Here is a 23102-nt window from a genome sequence, read left to right on the forward strand (position 1 = left end):
TTACTTATTCTTTCATATTAGATCTGATTTCTCACTTTGTATCAAATTAGATTACATATCCTTAAAATCGCGTATAAATTCAATTGTTATCCGATTTAGGGGTAAACAATGTTATTATCTTCTCAAAGTTACTTAAACCTCATTGACTAGATATTTAAAAAAGGAGAGTTTAAAACTCAGTACTGAAATTAACTCATTCTGTATACCAAAAAGACCACTCTAATTGACAAAAAGAAAAAGACATTTACCAAAACAAAAACAAACAAGAAACATTCCTAATCCAATATGGAAATATCCAAAATTTTATTTGAAAAATAAAATAAATGAGGATTAAGCACAAAGAAGCGGACAGGTGGTAATCATAATTCGTCAGCTTCCTTTTGTTTTGTTGCAAATAAATTATTAGTCCGTTAAATAATAATCAACTGTTTAACGTGCACCAAAAAGGTTTCTTCATCTTTTCAAAGAAGCTCAATTTCCGCTTTCCAGATAGATCTTAATAATCTCTCTCTCTCTCTTAATTCTCTTAATAATTCTTCTACGGCGATGAACAGTATCGTGATGTCTCAAATGCCATCGGAGAATGGAATCGACGGCGACGATGAGAGAGAAGAAGAAGATTCTGAAGAAGATTCTGGAGAAGAAGAAGAAGAGGAGGAGCATGAGCCGAGGTTGAAGTATCAGAGAATGGGCGGTAGTGTGCCGTCGCTACTATCAACTGATGCTGCCACGTGTATTGCCGTCGCCGAACGAATGATCGCCCTTGGTACACACGCTGGAGCTGTTCACATTCTAGATTTCCTCGGTAATCAGGTGATTAGTATTTTCTCTTTAATTGAATTGAATTGACTTCTAAGTTCTAACTCGTACTTTAGTTTATTCGTGACTGAAGTTCATGTTACTTTGTGTAATTATTTGAATTCTCTATGAAGCATTGATTAGTCAATCACCTTATAGTAAACTTTATCGAGTTTTTTTGCCTTTAATTTGATTTAGTCCTGATGATAGTTTAAACATATTTTTATTGGATTATTTTGTTGTTAATAAGGCTCTACTTGAATTGGTGCTTCTACTTGATTTTGTAAGATTTATGATAACATGTACATAAGCACTTAACGTCTAACTGTGAGGCCTAATGGAGACCATGAGAGACTTGAGTTCAAATCTTAGTAGAGGCGAAAAAGCTAGGTGATTTTTGTACTGGCGAGAGGATGCAGGTATTCAGTGGAGTTGCACGCAAGCTTGTACGGACCCACTATTGTAAAAAAAAAAAACATGTGCATAAATATAACCCCATCCTCATTTTTTTTTTTTAAAAACACCATCAAGAGCTAAACCTTATGGACTTATCTCTATTTTCACAGTAGGCAAAAGTATTAATGTTCTACCAGTATGCATTTCATCATTTAGTTTGTACATAAAAGCAACTTTAATTTTCTACAGATTAAGGAGTTTGCTGCTCACACTGCTGCTGTCAATGACCTTTGCTTTGACACAGAAGGGGAATACGTTGGTAGCTGCTCTGATGATGGCTCTGTTGTAATAAATAGTCTTTTTACTGATGAGAGAATGAAATTTGATTATCACCGACCAATGAAGGCCATTGCTCTAGACCCTGATTATGCAAGAAAATCTTCCAGAAGATTTGTTACTGGTGGTTTGGCAGGTCATTTGTATTTAAATGTTAAGAAGTGGCTAGGCTATCGTGACCAGGTTTGTTGTATGTTTTTGTGTGGTAATTATTTACCTGCACTTTTCTATACCGAAAGACTTGGAAAGACCTTGGGAGTCTTTTGATTATTCCTAGTGTGCTTTTATTTGGCAGGTTTTGCACTCTGGTGAAGGTCCAATTCATGCGGTGAAGTGGAGAAGTAGCCTCGTCGCCTGGGCAAATGATGCAGGAGTTAAAGTCTATGATGCTGCCAATGATCAGCGTATAACATTTATTGAAAGACCTCGTGGGATTCCTCGACCTGAACTGCTGCTCCCTCATATAGTTTGGCAGGTTGGCTTTGTGACCCTCATGCAGCTTACGAGCAGCAACCATATCCATCGATTTGTACTCATTTTGTGTTAATACATATTTCTTCACTTAGAAGAGATTAAGAAATGTGATAATGCAATTTAATGCTGCTACTTTGTGTAGCCTTTCCCTGCATATTTTGCAAGGAGAATAAGATCATAGTGGTAATCTTAATCTTTTTTGAATAAGTAAGAACGCAGTTGTACTTTTTGGTGCTCAGTTATCATGTGTCTTACTTCTGATTATTCTGGCTTGTTCTCTTGTTTTATAATGACATTCAGGACGACACTCTTTTGGTCATTGGTTGGGGAACTTCTGTGAAAATCGCATTGATAAGAACAACTCAAAGCAAAGGCGTGAATGGGACGTATAAGCATATACCTATGTCTAGTCTAAATCAGGTGGATATAGTGGCATCTTTTCAAACCAGCTATTTCATTTCAGGAATTGCTCCTTTTGGTGATTCTTTGGTTATTCTAGCTTATATTCCGGGTGAAGAAGATGGAGAGAAGGACTTCAGCAGCACTATTCCCTCCAGACAGGTAACTGTTTCCTTTTCTTTTTTTTTGGACCTTGATCTTGACTCGCGGATCAAATCTCTTTGTACTTGGCCCTTTTCCTACATGGATCAATCTCATTACTTGCTCTACTTTATGTTTGGTGAAATGCTCTCATATGCTCAACATGTGTGTGTAATTCAGATAGTGATGAAGGGTGGTATCGTCAAGAAGTGTCGTTACGCTACTTCTGTGAACCTATAATTTCCTTTTTTTGTTGAGTTTTCAACCACGATTGCTGTTTTCAACTACACCTAAAGCTTAGGGAATGAACTATGATATTGTAAGCAATTTGTAATTTCTTCTGCATCTTCTGTTACGATAAGATTCATGATTCACAAACTAAGCATTCAGGAATCCATTTTTCAATTCGACAACTTTAACGCCAACCTATTTTTCATAAAATTTTTAGCAATTTAACTCTTAACTTTCAACACCAAAAAAAGAAGAAGATAAATATAGGACTGGAGGAAGTGGATAGAGGCTCGGGATGGAGTCAACTGTTCCGGATGAAGGGTTGGACTGGGAGCATAGGGGCTGAAGAGGGTTGTCTTTAGTGAGAAGGTTAATCTAGTCCACATGCAGCTCACTTTTGTAAGAGTTCTTGCTTTTGAAAACGAAAATGGGTTATGTATACACTTTTTGCTAACTTGGATGAAAACGCACTGGATATCACTTCAATGCAAAGATTTGAAGGCGTTATGTGTATATTAGAAGTTGAGGAGGGTTACAACAACAACAACAACAAACCCAGTAGTTGAGGAGGGTTAATGGGTCGAAATAAAATAATACAAAAAAGAGGAGGAAAGTGCATTCAACTACCGTAGCCATCTAAAAAGTCATGTCTGTGCAGTGTTCTAACACATGAAACCATCTTTGTATGCATGAATTATATGGTTTCCTTCACTTATCCTCTTTATGGTTTGTTCTTGAAGAGTTGAGGGCATTTTTCTGAACTTCAACTTTTGCACACTTGAGCCTACCAATGTCCCTATTATTTGATAAATTTATATGGTAATAGTTGCTGGACTTTATGAATATCTAACAGGGAAATGCTCAAAGACCTGAAGTGCGAGTTGTGACATGGAATAATGATGAGCTCGCGACGGACGCTCTTCCTGTTCACGGTTTTGAGCATTACAAGGCCAAAGACTATTCGCTCGCTCATGCTCCATTCTCTGGTACTCTTTGCTTGACTATAGCTAGTTCCTTAATTCCTTCTTCTTTCACATTGGCATGCGGTGAGAGTTTTTATGGGACAAGGTAACATGTCCAAATGATTATAGGTAGCAGCTATGCAGGAGGTCAGTGGGCTGCTGGTGATGAACCCTTATACTATATTGTATCCCCAAAGGATGTCGTTATTGCAAAACCAAGGTTTGTAAGCTCTTCTTTATTCTTCATATGGTTTTGAAATTTTTGTTACGTACACTATTATTTATTATCTTTTATTTGCATTAAGATGAGGGTCTTTCGGAAACGACCTCTCTGCCTTCTTGAAGGTAGGGGTAAGGTCAGCGTATATACTACCCTCCCCAGACCCCACTTGTGGGATTACACTGGGCCTGTTGTTGTTGTATTTGCATTAAGATAAAGTGTTATTTTTATAGGGGAAATTTTCCGTTGCATATCCTCCATTTTCTCGAATAGAATAGATAATTCACTACTAAAGTAAAATGTTATAAAGTATAGAAAAAAAGGGACAAAATTTCCTCAGTCGACATAACACGCAATGATTAGTAAAAGAAACTTTTGGCCATGTGTGCACATCTATCGTTTTTGAATGTCCAATGAATGAAGACATTCCTTAGCTAAGTTATTTATATCCTTAAGAGGCCTATTTCTCCATAACAGAAAAATATTTTTAACTGTCGGCACTAGCATTCTTGAAAAAAGTTTGCCATCAAAGAAACCAATTTTTTTAATCCCAGACTTCCACTTTGGCGTAACAAACTAAATCCCAACTCAATTAAGTAGTTCCTCCATATAATAAGATATACTCTTTCCAAAGAAAGTCGCCAATAGTACACTCAAGCCTCTAAACTGCCTTTCAAGAATTCTGAACAAAGACATGTAGTACAGTGGGATGCTATAAGTACATTATTGGATGAGAGTAGCATGCAACCTCTGAAAGTGAAGATACCCCATCCAATTTACATTAAGGGCTCAAACTTGTTACTTAAGACACAAGTCCCTCGACCTTTGCCAATTGAGCTAACCCCTGGGACAGCTATTTTTACACCAAAATATGGAAAACCCTCCCCCTTTTCAGATATAGGGATGCAGATTGATAATAGTTGTCATTTTAATATGCTTATATTCTGAGGTTGGTTGTTAGGGATGCAGAGGATCACATTAATTGGCTACTCCAGCATGGATGGCATGAGAAAGCTTTAGAAGCTGTTGAAGCCAATCAGGGTCAGAGTGAACTACTTGATGAGGTATTCAATCTGAATCTGGTTTCTAATACTCAAGGGTAGCTGAATGTATTGTTAATTTCCTGCTATTATGCTCTATATAGCTCTCAACTGCTTCTTCACTTGTCTTTACGCGTAAACGGATTGGGAAGTTTCTGGAAAGGATTCTTTTTTCCTGGGCTTGCATGCTTTCTTATAAGACGGTTAAATTGATTCAGCAACTAGTAGTCTATTTGTGTGCACTCAATCAGGTTGAGTACTGATGGCAATGGGTTGGGATTTCCAGCTCACTCCACAGTCCAAAATTTTTCTCTTCTGCTGCTTATTTGAATAACACCTCCACTGGGATTCCCAGCTCACTCCACAGTCCAAAATTTTTCTCTTCTGCTGCTTATTTGAATAACACCTCCACTAACAGATCTCATTTGTTTGCTATTATGTTTGTTGTTTTTTGTTCTATTTGTTCATTTTTTCTTGTTACTGAGCAAGTGCCCTGTTTGCCCTTTAGAAAAAGAGAATCCAATGTCACCTTCAAATCCCCAATATATAAATATTTCAACGTCTTTATGATTCATGGGCGAATCATCAAATCAAACTAGCATTAGATACAATTAGGGATCTGTTTTAGTTGAAGTGTTATGAATCCATCCATTTGCAAATACAAGATGTAAATATGCGTGTTTTTGTGCCGAAAAAACATTTTTGATTTATAAGTTAACATGGGTTTCAACTGACAATGTCAACATTTTGTATTTTGCACTTGTGAAAAAAATTTAATTATGTAACTTTACAAAAACCTTATAAAAAAGCATCTTTGCATTCTGCAACTGTCTTTGATTGGGTTTGAAATTACATTTTACTTTGTCACTAATGCAGTTCTTTAGATTTTAGAATTCATGGAGTCTCATCGAACAGGAAACATGCCGGGGTCTATCGGAAACAGCCTCTCTACCCTCAAGGTAGGGGTAAGGTCTGCGTACACACTACCCTCCCCAGACCCCACTCGTGGGATTTATAGTGGGTTTGTTGTTGTTGTTGTTGTTCATCGAACAGGAAACAGGAAGTTTGATGATGGAAACCCTGGGATGGGAGGACTAAGTAAGATTTATTTCAGTTGCCAATGGCATATGAAACTCACTGTCTAAATGGTTAATGCAACACGTTCAATTGGATGAATCTAGTTGGCTTGTGAGGAATTCAATAGCATAAAGGCAGTTGGAGACAGAAAAGAAGATACTTCATTCTACAAAAGAACTGAAATCATTATGCCACGTACATCACATCAGATATAATCTTCTCTGTGGATCCATCTGACTCACACCCTTACAGATTCGATAGCCAGGAAATAACACTTTCGTTTGGGTTGTCTTTGCTACGGCTCATAGAAATCCGTGTCAGTCTCACTTTTGCTTCAGGGGGCTCTGGATCAGAGCCAAAATTTGTGGACGGGGTAGAAAATAAATTAACAAAGAGAAAGAAATGAAAGTTCTTTTTTAGTTTCAATCCAAAAAACAGAACTAATAAGATGAGATAATTAGCTTTCTCGCATTTTATATAAGAAGGTGGTCTGACTATGTGTCACGATTTCCTGATCTCTTCCAGAGATTTAAGGCACCCTATCAGATCACTTTCAATGACATAGGCAATATATGGATCTAGTTTTATGTTGTTAACTATTCTTTTGATTCTTTTGCAAACCAGAACAAGCGATTTACAAATCTCATTAACTGTATCTGCTTTCTTGAGGTCAGGCTTATAGATATGCTTTAGAATTGTCAAATTACTATTTTGAGATTATTATAATCTAAAATCAAGGAAACCAATTCCCCCAAGTATTAGATAAATGACATACTGCCAAAACAGTCTAGCTTTGAGCTTTAGTTCAGTACATCAGCTACAGAAAAGAGCTCATGCTCCAGCCTCGTACCCAATTATTTGTCCCCACTTCCTCCCATACTAGGCTGCGCAATTCTTGCATAAATCTATCACATTGCATTGCCTTAGCCTCTTCAACAACATTACCTATTAATGAGATAACTTTCCAAGTAATCATTTGCTATCAAGCCCTTTTCTTCTTTCAGTTTCTGCCTCTTATTCAGAAATGGCAGCCCGAGAGGTAGCAAAATGGTTACTTAGGTAAAAGTTTCAAGATAATTTAAGTAAAAAAGTTATTAGTATAATTTACAGAGATTAATCGTTTATTAAAATTTCAAATCTAAATTTAGTTATTTAATAAACCATTAGTTGAAAGAATACTAGTATATATTACGTAGCTACTAGTCGACCAGCCACCTACCAACAGTGGATAATGGTTTCCATAAGCAGAGGTGAACCTTCTAACAGAAGTGAACCGCTGCCAGCAGGATTGCACAGCGCCGGATATTTCCAACCACTGGCCGGTGGCTGTCTCCTACTATTTATTCAGTATTAGAAATCTCCTACTATTAAATCAGTATTAGAAAGTTTTAAGAAAAATATTTATGGTGATTAGAGTTGTTTGATATAATGATTGTTTGGTGGTTATACCCAGTAAACCATGTATATGATGAGTGTTAGACTGTTAGTGGCTACCCAGTTATAACACTTGTTAACTACCCAAACTCTTAATAGAGTGGTTGATTAGTCAGTCATTGTGTTTGCACCCAATTCCAGCACTGGGGTTTTTTAATGGAGATAAATCATGCTTGAAGAGGATTCATTTAGGAAGTTGCTCAATTTTGGCGTCGTCATTTTCAGTGTTAGATAATTGCAATGTTAAGAATATTCTTGATCCTCCTTTTTTCCATTTTGTATGTGATTGAAGATTGCATAACCAAGTAAAAATCTCATTATTGTTTGTTTCTCTCTCAATCAGGTTGGTTCTAGATACCTTGATCATTTGATTGTCGAAAGAAAATATGCTGAAGCGGCATCTTTGTGTCCAAAGTTGTTGCGAGGATCAGCTTCCGCATGGGAAAGGTATTTAATGTTGTTAAAATCACTATCTTTAGGAAGTATACTTTTAGTAATTTGATTTGGATATTGTACTAGATGGGTTTTCCACTTTGCACATCTCCGGCAGCTTCCAGTTTTGGTTCCATATATCCCAACTGAAAACCCAAGATTACGTGATACGGCTTATGAGGTCTGAACATTGCCGTGATAGGTTTTCTTTTCACTTCTTGTTATGACTTCTCTTTCACAGCTAAAGAAACTCAACTGGTGAAGCGTCTGTTGTGGTTTAGGTAGCTCTTGTTGCTTTGGCAACAAATCCATCTTTCCACAAGGATCTCTTATCAACTGTCAAATCTTGGCCACCTCGCATTTATTCTACAATGCCTGTTATCTCCGCTATTGAACCTCAGATTAATACCTCATCTATGACTGATCCACTCAAAGAGGTAAGTGCATAGATGTTCCTGCCTATGACTTATATCCGAGATGCTTTTTGGTATATTCACTCAGTGTGCTAGTTTTACCATGTAGGCGCTAGCAGAGTTATTTGTAATTGATGGACAACACGATAAAGCTTTTGCTCTTTATGCTGATGTAAGTTCCACTTTAACGATCATCATGCTGTATTAAGTGCATCACTCTGAAAAGGGGTGTGGTTTCTGTGCTTTAACATTGATTTTTTATTTTGTTTTATTTATTTCATGATGTTTTCAGCTTATGAAACCGGATCTATTTGACTTCATCGAAAAGCATAATTTGCATGATGCTGTTCGTGAAAAGGTATGATTTTATGATGGACTGGCTGAAATTATTAACACGATTTATATCGTGCTTTGAGAGATGTAATTCAGCTCAACTCGAATCTATTCATAGTGCAAAGTTTAATTCCTTTTCAATTGTTATTTACTATCTTCTACAGAAGTAGGCCAATTAACATTTTACAATTTGTAGAAAAGATAAGCCATGCTTTTTGTATATGTGGTCTCATTTGGAAAATGTAGCACTAATTCCTCAACTTATCAGTCTTAATTCCTTTGACATGGATTGATAGGTAGTCCAACTTATGATGATCGACTGCAAGCGTGCGGTACTGCTGTTAATCCAGCAACGTGACTTAATATCACCATCTGAAGTGGTATCACAGCTTATTGCTGCAAAGGATAAGTGTGATTACCGATACTTTTTGCATCTCTATCTTCATTCACTATTTGAAGCAAATCTCCATGCTGGAAAGGATTACCATGACATGCAGGTTTGTACAAATTGACTTTAAAGTGTTAGACTCAAAACTTGAAAAGGTCTTCAGGTAAAATTATGTGACTTGATGAGACATCTTCCACAAGCAAGATTATATCTCTTCTTGTGCTAGTTTGGGGCTGTTTTGTGTTTTAATGTTACCTGACGGTAGAGACGGTGTCTTTGTAATGTATTTTTAGGTGGCCATGTACTATTAATACTACCTGATGTCTTTGTTCTTTTAGAATTATTACTTAGTTGAACTTTACAAATCATTACCCAGGAACCCCAAGTCGTTGCCAAACGTTAAGTTGTTTTAATCATTCCAAATATGTTAATTTTAGTAATTTGAAGCGATTCAATCAAGAAAAATGTATAGCCGCTAGTTTTGATATCATTGTATACCGTGCCTTCTTTATCAATATTTGTACGAGCCTTAAATAGCTCAAGCAAAAGCTACTGCATATGTTATGGTTACCTACTTACGTTAGTAGTTTGATGATGAGACAATCTTCTACCAATGTTCCATATCTTATATCTGGTTGTTGTCAATTGCATTCTCAATCCATGCACGAAAGATAAGATCCAACCACATTTTACATTAATGTTCCAACAGTTCGATTTTCTGATCTTTTGGCTGACTTAAGTATCTGTAACCAATGAGGCTAAAAACAAAGCAGTTGTCCTTTATGTACTATCAGAGAAAGAATATGTAATTGTAACCTCCAAAAAAATATGATGTTTGGAAAGGCAACACAAGTACTTTACTGTGTCTTTCATTGCTCTAGTGGTAAGCACCCTCCACTTCCAACCAAGAGGTTGTGAGTTCGAGTCACCCCAAAAGCAAGGTGAGGAGTTCTTGGAGGGAAGGAGCCGAGGGTCTATCGGAAACAGCCTCTCTACCCCAGGGTAGGGGTAAGGTCTGCGTACACACTACCTTCCCCAGACCCCACTAGTGAGATTATACTGGGTTGTTGTTGTTGTTCCTGTATTCTCAAAAGTATATGCATCTAATTTTAGTGTAAATGCTCCGACACCTTTTTTAAAACCGAAATGCCTTTATGGTGTTTCCTATATTGTTTATTACTATTTGATAGTTCTTGTTATGACTTCCATAGGTTGAGCTGTATGCTGACTATGATCCTAAGATGATGCTTACCTTTCTAAGAAGCAGCCAGCATTATACATTGGAGAAGGTTTGTGACATGAATGGCTGACAATCTCAATCTTTGCTTGGTTGGTCTTCTTATTCACCTTGTTACAACAAAATTTTGTCAGGCTTATGAAATCTGTGTGAAGAAAGATTTACTGAAAGAGCAGGTTTTCATCCTTGGAAGAATGGGGAACGCAAAGCAAGCCCTTTCTGTTATCATTAATAGCTTAGGAGATATAGAAGAGGTACTTGAACCTAATTTTATGATCTTCATCTTATTTCCAAATTTTGGTGATGAGACAAGCCCCATAACTAAAATGCAGGCCATAGAATTCGTAAGCATGCAACAAGATGATGAACTCTGGGAAGAACTGATAAAGCAAAGTTTTCATAAGCCTGAAATGGTGAAGGTCACCCCTTTCTTTTTCTCCCATTATCTTTGCAAAGTGGCATATTAAGTGTCTGTTTCTATATTTCATTTTATTGACAGGTTGGTGTACTGTTAGAGCATACTGTAGGAAATCTTGATCCCCTTTACATTGTCAATATGTTGCCAAATGGCCTGGAGATACCTCGGTAAGTTAGTCCTGAAAACTCGTTCTTCTGTTCTAAGTATGAACGTGGGGAATCTTACTGGTCTTCCTCCTCGCAAAATTTGTCTTCTGCTTCAATCATGGTATTTAGACTTTCTTTTCCCCTGTCTTGGATAAAAGCTGCATCTTATGCTTATAAAGTAGACTCTCCATGCATTTGGGTCCACCAATTTATTATTATGGAGCTGACAGAGAGTCTACTTCAAAAACAAATTGCTTTATCAATCATTGTGGACACTATATACACTTGGGTGCCGAAGATAACTGTTCGGAAGCAGCTTGAGAATCTAAGAATCTATCAATTGTAAATTAAAAAAAGGACTACTTGTTCTAAGGCAGCTTAAGAGTCTATTCATAAAATTCATGTTCTCTGTAATTAGTATTACTTGATCTGGCCCTGAAACAGAACAGCCAGTTGCTGCTCTAGTTGTCTAATATCTTTTTGAATAATTGTAGATGTTAAAAACTGTGACCAGCCTACTGGATTTAAAAATTGTAGTGCCACATTCATGTCTCCAAGTATTGAAAACAAGTTATTTGTATAATTTTGTAGAGCTTTTTTTAACAAAGATCCTAGGAGGCCAACTATGAACCTTTTAGCCTTACTCATGCAGAAAGTGGAGTTTTCAGTTTAGAGATTATTTTTGGTGGATCACCATTTATAGAGTCCAAATTATTTTATTGGTTAATATTGGTTTAACGCTTGTAGATTCATTCAGCGATTGGTCCAAAGATTTCCCAACCAAGGCTTATATTTACTATTTAGGATTCAATTGTATAAGAATCTACAAATCATGGCTATTAACAGGGAATTTCTTTTCCTTCAGAGGAAGGTCTCTCCAGGAGTTGTAAAACCAAAGAAGAGTGCCAGATGAAATATGTATATTGTCATTATCTTGTACCGCATAGAAATTTATTGTTATGCTGATTAAGAGGATTTCCTTTCAGAGGAACCTCTATCCGGAGGTTGTACAAACTAAAGAAGACTGCCTGATAAAATATGGAATATTGTCATTTTACTTGTACTGCATTAGAGTTGTCCTTTGCTTTACCCTCAATTTCAGTCAGCTGGTCTTTCTGAGTGCTATTAGTTGATCTGGATTTTAGTTAGAGCTAACAACTTAAATGTAATTGCAATATTGCTCTCATTTGCAGTCTGAGGGATCGTCTGGTCAAGATTGTGACAGACTACAGGACAGAGACTTCTCTTAGACATGGGTGCAATGATATACTCAAGGTACATTATTCTATGTATCTACCTTCCATGGTATCTTGTGGAAGATTCACATTATCTTGGAAGTTGTACTGGGGCAGTTCTTTGACAATTTGGGTTTTACTGACAGGCTGATTGCGTGAACTTGTTAGTTAAATATTACAAAGAAGCGAAGCGCGCTGTTTGCTTGAGTGATGAAGTAGATGAGGCATCTTCCCATAGGGGTGAGAAGAGGGCTTCACATCTGGGAGAGAGAGTAATGAGCATGAAATCCATGGAGGTTAAGTCTAAAACCAGGGGAGGTGGAAGGTGTTGCATATGTTTCGATCCATTTTCTATACAGAATGTATCAATCATTGCCTTCTTTTGTTGTCATACCTATCATACAACTTGTCTTATGGAGTCCACCATTTCCATCGGTGGAAAAAAAGAGGCGGGAGCTGCTGCCCATGGGACTGTCTCATATGATGAATATGATAATGGCGTTCGCGATGATGATGAGGAGGAGGAGGATAAGGACGAGGACGAGGATGCCTCAGGTGCCCCGCGGATGCGTTGTATTTTATGTACCACAGCTGCAGGTTAAATATCTGCTAATTTTGTGTCTGTACCATAGTTTTGCGTGGTGTGTGCATATATGATGAGCTTGTGATATTATTTAGGCACTAGGTTCTTCTTGTTCTACAGCCTGTATCTTTAGTGGTGTAATTTGTACTATATTTATTATTGAGTTCAATTGTCTGCTCAATTCCCTAAGATAGTAGGTGAATAAATGCTGTTTTCTATTTCCTGTGCTAAGGTGTTTTTTTTTTCTTTTGACTGGTAGGTCAAATTGTTTGCCACCAATTAATGTTCGTTTCTCTTTTTATGGATTTGTTGACATTTAATCGTGTGATAAGTTAGTGAAGTTAACATTGTTGACCAGGAAGCACTAAGAAATACAGCACAAGATGAGTGATAGTATAAACTATAAATTCAGACACATCAGTTCCCTGATTGTGAAAGCAGTACAGAAATCTGATGAGGTGCATCAAGAGCATCCAAAGCTTTTGTCTTTAGGCCTGTCTCGTTTAGTGTCCGTAACTATACCGAAAGAACAAACAAAAATTTCTGGGTCGCTCGCTTAGTCTTTCTGTTTAATCCAAAAAAAGGCGCGCCCTTGGTCACAGAGACTTAATATGTCGGTTATGTAAATCCGTCAGTTCAAATAGTTCGTGTACCTTAATTTAATTTCATTTACTAAGTTATTGATCCTTAAAGACAAATCAATCACGGACCAAAATAAGTTGTATTTAATTCCTTATTAGCTTGCGTAAAGGAAAGTGTTAGGGACAGAATTTTGGCCAAGACCACGGCTGCCACAGCACCCCCACCTCACTGCATGTATCTGCCATTATTGTTGGCGTCATTTCATTGTACAAGTAGCCTTGGACATGAAAGGTGGACCTTCATGTAGTAGCCACCAGTGTTTTAAAAGGCGTGGGCGTAAGCCCGAGGCGCGGGGCGTAAGCCCCATAGGTATTTAATTTTTTGAATATTTTTATAAAATAATATAATGACAGTTAATATTTATAAACAAGTAAAATTGCATAAAAATTAAAGAAAACTATATATATGTGTGCTCCATCCCCACAAAAAACTAATTAAAACAATCTATTATATGTTACTTACAAGCACAAGTAATTTGAGTTTTAAAAAATAAAGTTTTCTACATGGAGGAACAAAAAGGATAATTAACCTGCAATTTGAACTTTGAATTTGCTGCTATGAAGAAAAATGTAGTTCTCTTTGTATTTGTAAAAAAAATTAAATATTCATTGCTTTTGGGAGATATTAGATGACTAGCGGACAAGATAAAAAAATGAAAAAACCATGAATTGGCGCTTAAATCAATAAAAGGGTCTTTACTTTTAAATTTAATACTTTTGAGTTCCTTTTTAAACCTTTTGAGTAATTACCAAACTGACTTTTGAGAATTTGGATATTATAAGAAGGACTAATTCAACAAATTTTGTTTTAATTTTGGGCTTGCTCCTTACTAAAAAAACGCTCCCCGAACGCCCGGGTGTACGCCCCGAACGCCCATGCGTACGCCCCAAATTGCGGGGCGTACGCCTCTTGAGACTTTCGCCCCACACCATCGCCTCGGGGCTCGCCCCAGAAACGCCTTTTAAAATAGAGGTAACCACTTGCCAAAACTATCTGAAGCTCTTTTACCTTTTGGCCATGTCAATTTGACCCTCCCAGAATATACAATATACTTGATTTTTTCTAGATATGGAATAAATATTTTTTATATATCCTAGACGACTACACTACAGATCGTATTCATGATGTTGCCGAACAAAACGATTAACTATACTGCACTTCCATATGGACAACTGAATGTACTCGATCCTTATAATCTTTCGGATTTGCTTAGGTGAATGACAGGTTAAATTCGAAAGAAGTTCTCTTATAAAATAGTAACTTATAAAGATAGAAAGGCACACAAACACTCTATAGGCATATAAACCTCCAACAGAAAATTGGAAAGCTAAACAGAATATACCTGAAAATTACGTAAATATAACTTCTCTTTTTTACTGTCTGTTGTAACCATTAACATCCGAAACCCCAACATACTATTGCAAAAAACAAGTATGTTACTCTGTGGGTTTGTGTCAAACCCACAGGCCAGCAAAACACTGATAGTATATAATTCAACTATTTGTGCATGATCTGTTGTAATAAATAACAAAAATCCAAAAGAACATTCCTACAAAACTCAAAGATAAAGGGAATCCTTAGCAATAAAACATGACATCCCTCACATTGTCCTTAATCTTAGGAAGCGGCTTCACCGCTGCCAACTGATCCCTGGTTGCTCTACCACCACCACCACTAGTTGATCCAGTATCCGACATATCACCCTCCAAGTAGTAGCGTGCACGAAACGCAGCTAGATGGGCGTAATAGGCAGGTGGCACTGCATACACAGCCACATATAGTTAAAAATAGAGCACTTGATAAATGCAAAGAGACAAGTTTTGAAACCATTGAGCTAGCAAAACTGACCTATGGAAACCGAGCGTGTACACCTTGCATAGCTGAGATGAACAGATGTGGATTATAAGATACTCTGAACCTAAAGAAATACTTCTTCCAAGTAAATAAAGTTTGAGAGATCTTACGTGTAACACAAGAAGTTTGTTAAATTCTGTATGGCATCTGCAGTGAATCCGTTCTCATCAAACAGGACATGGTAATGCGTGGGACGACTAGTACCCTGATGAATACCAGCATGAGAGATCATAAAGGATCATACAACTGATAATGCACCAAAACATCAAATTTACCTTGATCCCGGCATGGCTACACAAGTAAAAATCAAACTCCGTAGGGTGGCAAATCTTGGTATCAACAACAGTACCTATATTGAAAAAGTAATAGCAGTCATACTATTAATTATTCATCAATGTATTCACACATAAAAATATGATCAAATGCTTGTATCAGATGCTTGAAGAACAAAATTTTGAAACCTGGCAGAATGTTCCCACTCTTGTCCGTCATATTACGATCATTATGATTAACAGGGAACAGACGTGTATGGTGTCTCTTCTGCACTACCACAAAGGTAACTCGTGGCAGATAACCTTCTTCCAAGGATGTGCATGCCTAAAGAAAGGTGCATGTAAGAAAGGCTGAATTTCAGGACTTATGATGTTAACCCTTACCATCTCAAATGTATTTCATTAACATACATCCAAATTAATATACAAAGTAAACTTGTGGCTTCATCAGTCATATATCAAATTTCTCTAATTTGACAAAAATCAAGAAACAATAAAGTGAGAAGATCTAAGAAACAGCATCTACAAAATGAAAATACAGAAAGCACTAAGCCTTGGGACAGGATTTTATACCTTGCGGATTGCGTCCATTTCTTCCAATAAAACCTGATTGAATTGACCTTCGCTCACTCCATCTCTGTCATTTTACAGTGAAATTGATTGGCTAATGTGGAAAAAGGAGAGCAAAATCACCAGCATAATCAAATGGAAGAAAACAGACCTAAAAAAGATAATTCTACCAGGCTTAATCCCTGTAGATCTTCGAAACGCAATCAGTAACTCCCTGGAAAGAAAATTTTGTAAGACAACAAGAGCTTTGGTATGGAAAGCACAAGCATGGAACAAAATTAAGAACTTCTACCTTATCATTCCGCCATGAACAATCCCTCTTTCAGGATCTCCGTGCTTTTGATACAAGTCTTCAATGATCTCTTTCCTGTGGGGCTGTGCAGAAACAAGACACCTATATTGACTCACTTCAGGCCAATCCATTGAAGCGACTACCTGAAAAAGAGAACTTATCATTTTAGATGAGTGTGGAAGAGCCTTTTAGCTTTCAATAGCTAAGCAATTTAAAGTTAGAGATGGGAAGTAATACAACATACAGCAGCTATAGATGGACTAGAATCTTCTCCTGGTTGTGGATGTGTCACATCAGCACCAAAGACAATTGTGGGGATATCAGTGAGGAAAGGAATTCTTCTATGAACTGCCTGCTCCAGGACAGAGTTTCTTCCACCCACCTGAAGTAAAAGTGTACACCAAACATTGGTATAAGACGACAGAATCTCTCTTGAAAACTCTTAAACAGCTTTGCAATACTTGGCATGACAAACCTTGACATTTATCTTTAGAGCAAGGTTTTCAAGATACTGTTTGTTGGGTCTAGATAAATTCCTAGGCTGACAGCATTGGGACACAATTCCCAAATCTGTTTCACAGACTCGCTTAATCGTCCCTGAAAAACAAAGATGACATCCAAGATAAATAATCATTCAACTTTCAACTACATTACTTCAATATTGTGGTGCTATGTCTTTCCTTCTGTTTGTCAATTAATCAACAATCTGATATCACCCCCTCGACAATCCGATATAACTCACCATAAGATCCAGAAACTTCCGGAAGAATAATTATTAACAGCTGAAGATGTTTCAATTGATGCTCCATAGTAGCTAGCTTTTGAGTAGACGCTGTATGGATATCAACCAGAGTCTTCTCAATCTGCCCAGCATGAGCTGAGCGAATGGGCACCAAAGGCTGAGGATTGAACACCTACAACCAAGCACAACAAGTCAGATCTGGCATGCAACTTGATAAGCACGTGCAACTGCACAACTATGGAAGTGAAATTTATAGCCTTACCATCCCTTTACTACAGCACATTTCAATCAGTGCCCTGCAGAACGGTGATGGATCAACCCGTGAGAAGCTGACACAAGTCCAAGTGTCTACCTTGCCACCATTGACCATTTTCTAAACAAAAATCACAGATTGAGCCATAAATACTTGTAGTGGATAATGACATGATGAAAATATTCAAGAACATTAACACCACTGTATATGACAGCTTTTGACAAAATGGGAAGAGATGCATTTGCACTCAGTTCAAGTTCAAGCTCTATATGACTCTGAAAATAAACCCCACACTACATTCATATAATGAGAAATAAGGAACAAAGAGCATCCCATCAATTTAACACTAATAAGAACAAGAAATCCTAGAAAAATATCAGGGACAATAAGTATTCAAGTTTTTACCTAAAAACTTAAATGAATGCAAAACACTCAAGAGGATAAGTGACAATCTAATACCTTATTAATCATGTTCCACTGACCAATCCTAGGATCCACTCGTGATTCTTGACCAGATTCATGATACTTTAGCTGCAAGACCAATAACGATGCAGATGCTAAACGCACATGAAATTAAAGCTTTAATGATCCATGAATGCACCAAAAACATAGCCCAAGGAATTACCATTGGAGGCTGAAGAACCCGTGCTTCAATGGTTGTGAGTTCACTCCGAACTTCAATACCAAATTCCTTCACCATTTCGTCAGCAGCATAGTTGTTAGAGCTCACAATCTACAGGAAATAAAAGAAACATCTAATTAAAACACATGTTAAAAAGCATGTGAAACTAATTGCGACAAGAACTCGTGTTATATAGATCTGATGTATACATGCCTTTACAATGCTTTTCTCTCTATCAACAGGTCTCTGACAAGTTGCCTTTAGCATCTCCGTGACCTGCCTGCCATTCAACATTTTGGTGTATCTTTGTCCTGGGACGATTTGGCAAATCTGAAAGCAAAACATATCAGAAGAGAAAAATTGCACACGCAAAGAGATAACAGCAATAGCAAAGGTCAAAAAAATGAAAAGAAGCAGAATGGCACTAAGAGCATGTAACCTCCATAGGCAGATACATGGGCTTTGCATCGCTGCCCGCCTGAATCGCAGGCAACATTGGGAACCTAAGTACAATGTTGTACTTCTGCCGGAAGTAGTCAACAACTGATGTCTTCATTCCAGTGTCGTCAACGGAAAACCTTAATCAATAGAAATTGTCAAAATAATTAGTCATGCCTAGAAGAGCACAAAATAATCCTGAAAAAAATAATTGCAACAGCTAACAACATAAGAAGAGCGAAACTAATGAACAAGGCAATAGCCATACTAGAGATAATTCCTTCAAGCAAATCCTACGAATACAGAACTAAAAAGAATACATTAAACAATACTGATAGATGTTGCACTAAGTTGATAGTGAAGTTGACATGCTTAAAAGCCTCGTAGTGTTGAAAGCATTAACTTTTTTGATAAGGGGTGTAAAAAGCATTAACAAACTGCAAGTGCAAACCCATAAAATAACAACCACATCACAACAAGCTTGTGAAGTGAGTCTAATAGTCTCACTTAAGTCACAGTACCCAAACTAATGACATACATTATTTCCTTCACTGGTTGAGCGGACAACCCGGAGATCCTATAGCGTCTGATGCCATGATGACTCACCTCAACTTTAACACCTTTCAGAACCCTTTTGACCTGAAATTAATAGTGGAACAAACGTATGACCTATGTGAAATAGAATGAACATCTGAAACATTTTTCAGATAAGTAGAATAAACATCTAAAACACTTTCAAACTAATAGCCAGAGGATAACTAGAGACATAATGATCCTACAAATATTCAATTTTCTTTGGCAGACACTTCTCAAAGACTTCAAAGTGTGGCAAACATAAACAGAGCACAAATAACAACTACCAATAAGCAATTTTCAGTTACCTTGATACGGTCTCGATCAGACATTAACCTATTAAGATCCCTGAGATTCAAGTACCTCGCAACATACTCATGTACATAAATAGACTCATAGAATGCTCTGGCTGACATATCTGTAGCATAGTATCCGGAAATAGCATGTTAAAGGAAGTAATCCATATAGTCTGAAAGAAGCCAAAAGAGAAAACTAAAAACACAAAATGTAACAATCAGCATCCCAGGCTTCGTTGTGGGTTCATACCAATATTTAGAGAGAGGCCCATCTGGGTTGGCCGAAGACTTTGATAATACCCTTTCCAGTATTCCAAACCATCAGTAAGCAAACCATAATCTCCCAATGTGTGATGGAAAAAGGACCTTCCCACTACTTCATATCTGCAATTGACAAAGCTCAAGGTGTCTCAATTATCATTCAAAAGGAAAAAGGGAAAAGAATACAAATAGCTAGGAACATACTTGGCTGATGGTGATGCTCGAAGCGCCACATCCAGAGCTTGTATAGTTTCTTGCGGGGCATCTGATTGCCTACATTGCAAGAACTGTTTCAAGTGATGAAGATCAGCTTTGGCAGCAAACTTGATAGAGACCCTAAACTCTCTTTCCCTCCTGAAACAAAACCAAACAAAACAGTGCAACAAAAGTTCGTAAAAGAAACACTAATAAATAAAAACAAGACAGTGGTAAATCATCAAAAACTATCAATCTATAGCTCAAGCCTTGGAACCTGATGAGCTTGGAACTAAAAGTATCTCCATGGGCTTGATCAATTTACAAGGAAAAAACCTATAGTGCTTGAAAACATGTAAACGCCAAAAGCAAAACTTACTTTGCTCCACCACTATTACCATCTAGCTTGATAATGAAGTCCTTGGAGGAGAATGGGAGCGGCCCAGCAGTGTAAACACTCTTCCCACCATCATATGCTAAATTCCGACCACCCAAGTGTGACTGTTTATAGTCATTAACTAGCTGGCTCATAATCTCTCTGCATACTTTCTTTGACAGAACCTCTGGAGAGATTGTAACCTGACAATTCAAAATTAGAAGTTATTAATAAAGGGAGATTTGACATGCAGCATCGAAAAATGGATTAAAAGGGATTGAAGTGGCAGAAAGTGTGCTCGGCACATATCAGATTTACCAACATTTGAATATGCAAAGACAATACCAGTGCTATGACAGACTCTACATTTGGTCCATCATTACACATCTAAATTTATATTAATAGCTACGAAACAACATTGTTAGGACAAAACAAAAAATTTAAACCACTTCAAATTTTGTTGAACTCAGATGAAGTTTTAGTAAATACTAGATATTATAGAAATTAAAGATAAAATAAGTTAGAAATCATGCTCGTAATTAGTAAGCGTATTTATATGCATAATGCACACAAAAAAAAATTATGATGTACATATATATATATATATATATATATATATATATATGTAAACGTTGCTAGACACAAATACATATACACAGAGAGACACCATGACACTTTAGCGCTAAGTACACACAGGCGCACCAAATATTACTATGGTATTGGACACCACACACACACACACACACATATATATATAAACGTTGCTAGACACACAAATACATGTACACTGAGAGACATAGGGGCAGACCCACATGTATCAAAGAGGGTTCAAATGAACCCGCTTCGTCGAAAAAATATACTGTTTACACACGTAATAATCATCAAAACCAAGAACAAAGCGGTTATTTATATAATGATGAATCCGCTTGACACAATACACCTTTGAGGCGTGGTGGTCAAGCGGGTTCAAACACTCTGGATGGTCCAGCGTTCGAGTCTCATAGCAACACTTACCTTTATTGATTATGTTTGTATGGCAGCATTACCCTTATTAAGTTAAGTTAGCTTCTTAACACTTCATTCAAAGTAGGCTCATTCAGAGTAAGTTTAGGTAATAAGCTCTCTTCAGTTAATTGTATTAATTTCGTTTAGTTAATACTTTTTCTTTTGATTCTTTTTTTGGGGGTAAATAAACAACATTGTTTCTATAAATGAGGAAAATATTTAAATATGGTTATATGTTTTAGAGCTTAATATACTTTTAAATATGTTAAATAGAATTTGTTAGCAAATCTTTAAATTTGTTAAAGCAAAATTAGTTAAAGTAAATAAATAATTTATTCTAAAATTTAAATTTAAATAGAATTTGTAATACTTTTGTAAAAAAAACTTGCTCAACTGGTAAAGCTAAAAACACCAACTTAAAAGTAATGACTTTATTTGTTGTAGCGAATAAAAAAGAAAAAATATAGCTGAGCAAATCTCCCTTGTTATATTTGATAGCGTTCCTATTATTAGTGCCGTGTTTAATGAACCCCTTGTGTAAAATACCGGGTCTGCCACGGTAGAGACACCATGACACTTTAGAGCGCTAAATACACACAGGCGCACCAAATATTACTATGGTATTGGACACCACACATATAGTGTAACATATATACAGACGATTCATGTATATAACCATACATATGTACGTACCCACACACATACAGAAATATATACAGATGTGTGTGTGTGCGCACTCGCACACAAAAAAACACAGAGAGAGACCTTTAGCGCTATATACACAACACTGTTGTATACAGACACACATATGGTAGAAACAAAATTATTTATAAAATATACAGAGAAAGAAAATGACGTTTAGCATGATTACCTAACACATATCAACTAGTAGCACATAAATTACTTACATCATAGTGATGCAGATCCCGATCAGCAACATGAACGAGAAAATGATTTGCTCTTATAAGGCACTTCCGTCCAACAGTTCCGTATCCCGGTCTATTAGGAACCCGAATGCTTTTCGATGACGCCGGCGGCGGCCGTGGCGGTTGTACACCAGTAGCCGGTGCCGATTGTTGGACAGGATGGGCCACAACAGGACGTTGTGATGAGGAAGGCTGAAGCGAAAGCTTCTGCTCTACCTCGCGAGAAACAGATGAAACCGTCATCGCCGGTCGTTGAGGTTGAGACGCCGGTGGAACATTGAAAGCCGGCGATCCTCCACTACTAAATGTTCTACCACCGTGACCACCGGAGGAAGACGGCCCTCCGGCGCCACGACCACCGGATGAAGACGGCCCTCCGGTGCCACGACCACCGGAAAAAGACGATGGTGTTCGACCACCACCGCCTCTACCACCACCGCCTCGACGTCCGCGTCCACGTTCCGACATTGCTATCGACGTAACGAGAGAGAAAAAGAGTAAGTAGCAAATGCACTGTAGTGCTGATTTTGTGAGTGTTGAGACGTGACCGCGGAAGAAGGGGAAAAGACTGGGAAGTTGTATTTGCCTTTAAAAGAAAACCGAATTTTGCTTGGACGAATTTACCCTCCGGTCCTCCACTCTAATGTTAATTATTTTCAAGTCCACACGCGCGTAATTTCCCTACTTTTCGACCATGACAGAGTAAAAATCTTTGTTACCAACATATTACTCCTTCCTTTTGAAATCAACGTATGTTACATTCTATAGCAAGTAAGAATTGGTTAAAACATAGAGATATATTAATTATTAAGTGACTTTTTATAATTGCTAACTACATTGATAATGTATGTCCATTAAATTTTTTTTTTCGCACCCGATCCTTTATTAGTTTTTTTTTTAATTCCTCCATATATAAGAGGAGGTTGGACTTCATAGTCTTTTACCTATACCATCAAGGGGAAAAAAAACATCACTTTGAGACACACGCGTGACTATAATATAATTGAGTAATAAATCTGAAATAGATTCTGCTTAATTTGGAAAAATAAATGTAAGATTTGGTAATAGTATAACAAAAATTATATTTTTACC

At 37.2% G+C, this 23102-nt stretch overlaps 2 protein-coding genes across 2 annotated transcripts; one reads left to right on the forward strand and one right to left on the reverse strand.

Moving 5' to 3' along the window:
• Positions 1-431: 431 nt before the first annotated feature.
• LOC104102696 (vacuolar protein sorting-associated protein 41 homolog) lies at positions 432-12937 on the forward strand. The gene is made up of 19 exons (XM_009610479.4): positions 432-813; positions 1444-1713; positions 1826-2005; positions 2305-2565; positions 3629-3761; positions 3867-3957; positions 4919-5021; positions 7852-7955; positions 8028-8121; positions 8222-8377; positions 8463-8525; positions 8646-8711; positions 8983-9183; positions 10286-10363; positions 10446-10565; positions 10644-10724; positions 10811-10896; positions 12069-12150; positions 12257-12937. Exons 1-19 carry the CDS (start codon positions 547-549, stop codon positions 12710-12712), a joined length of 2892 nt encoding a protein of 963 aa, XP_009608774.1. The 5' UTR covers positions 432-546; the 3' UTR covers positions 12713-12937.
• Positions 12938-14674: 1737 nt separating this feature from the next.
• On the reverse strand, positions 14675-22584 carry LOC104102695 (protein argonaute 5). Its single transcript, XM_009610478.3, has 22 exons — positions 21993-22584; positions 20083-20282; positions 19713-19862; positions 19498-19631; positions 19260-19369; positions 18917-19017; positions 18380-18518; positions 18154-18270; positions 17944-18051; positions 17778-17849; positions 17328-17438; positions 17066-17237; positions 16799-16920; positions 16568-16705; positions 16324-16466; positions 16183-16245; positions 16035-16098; positions 15651-15786; positions 15465-15538; positions 15300-15394; positions 15184-15215; positions 14675-15094 (listed from the first exon to the last, which is right to left on the reverse strand). The coding sequence occupies exons 1-22, from the start codon at positions 22476-22478 to the stop codon at positions 14913-14915; spliced, it is 2949 nt and encodes a 982-aa protein (XP_009608773.1). The 5' UTR covers positions 22479-22584; the 3' UTR covers positions 14675-14912.
• Between the last annotated feature and the right edge of the window lie 518 nt (positions 22585-23102).

The sequence above is a fragment of the Nicotiana tomentosiformis genome, chromosome 6, assembly GCF_000390325.3.
Source record: "Nicotiana tomentosiformis chromosome 6, ASM39032v3, whole genome shotgun sequence".
NCBI lineage: Eukaryota > Viridiplantae > Streptophyta > Magnoliopsida > Solanales > Solanaceae > Nicotiana > Nicotiana tomentosiformis.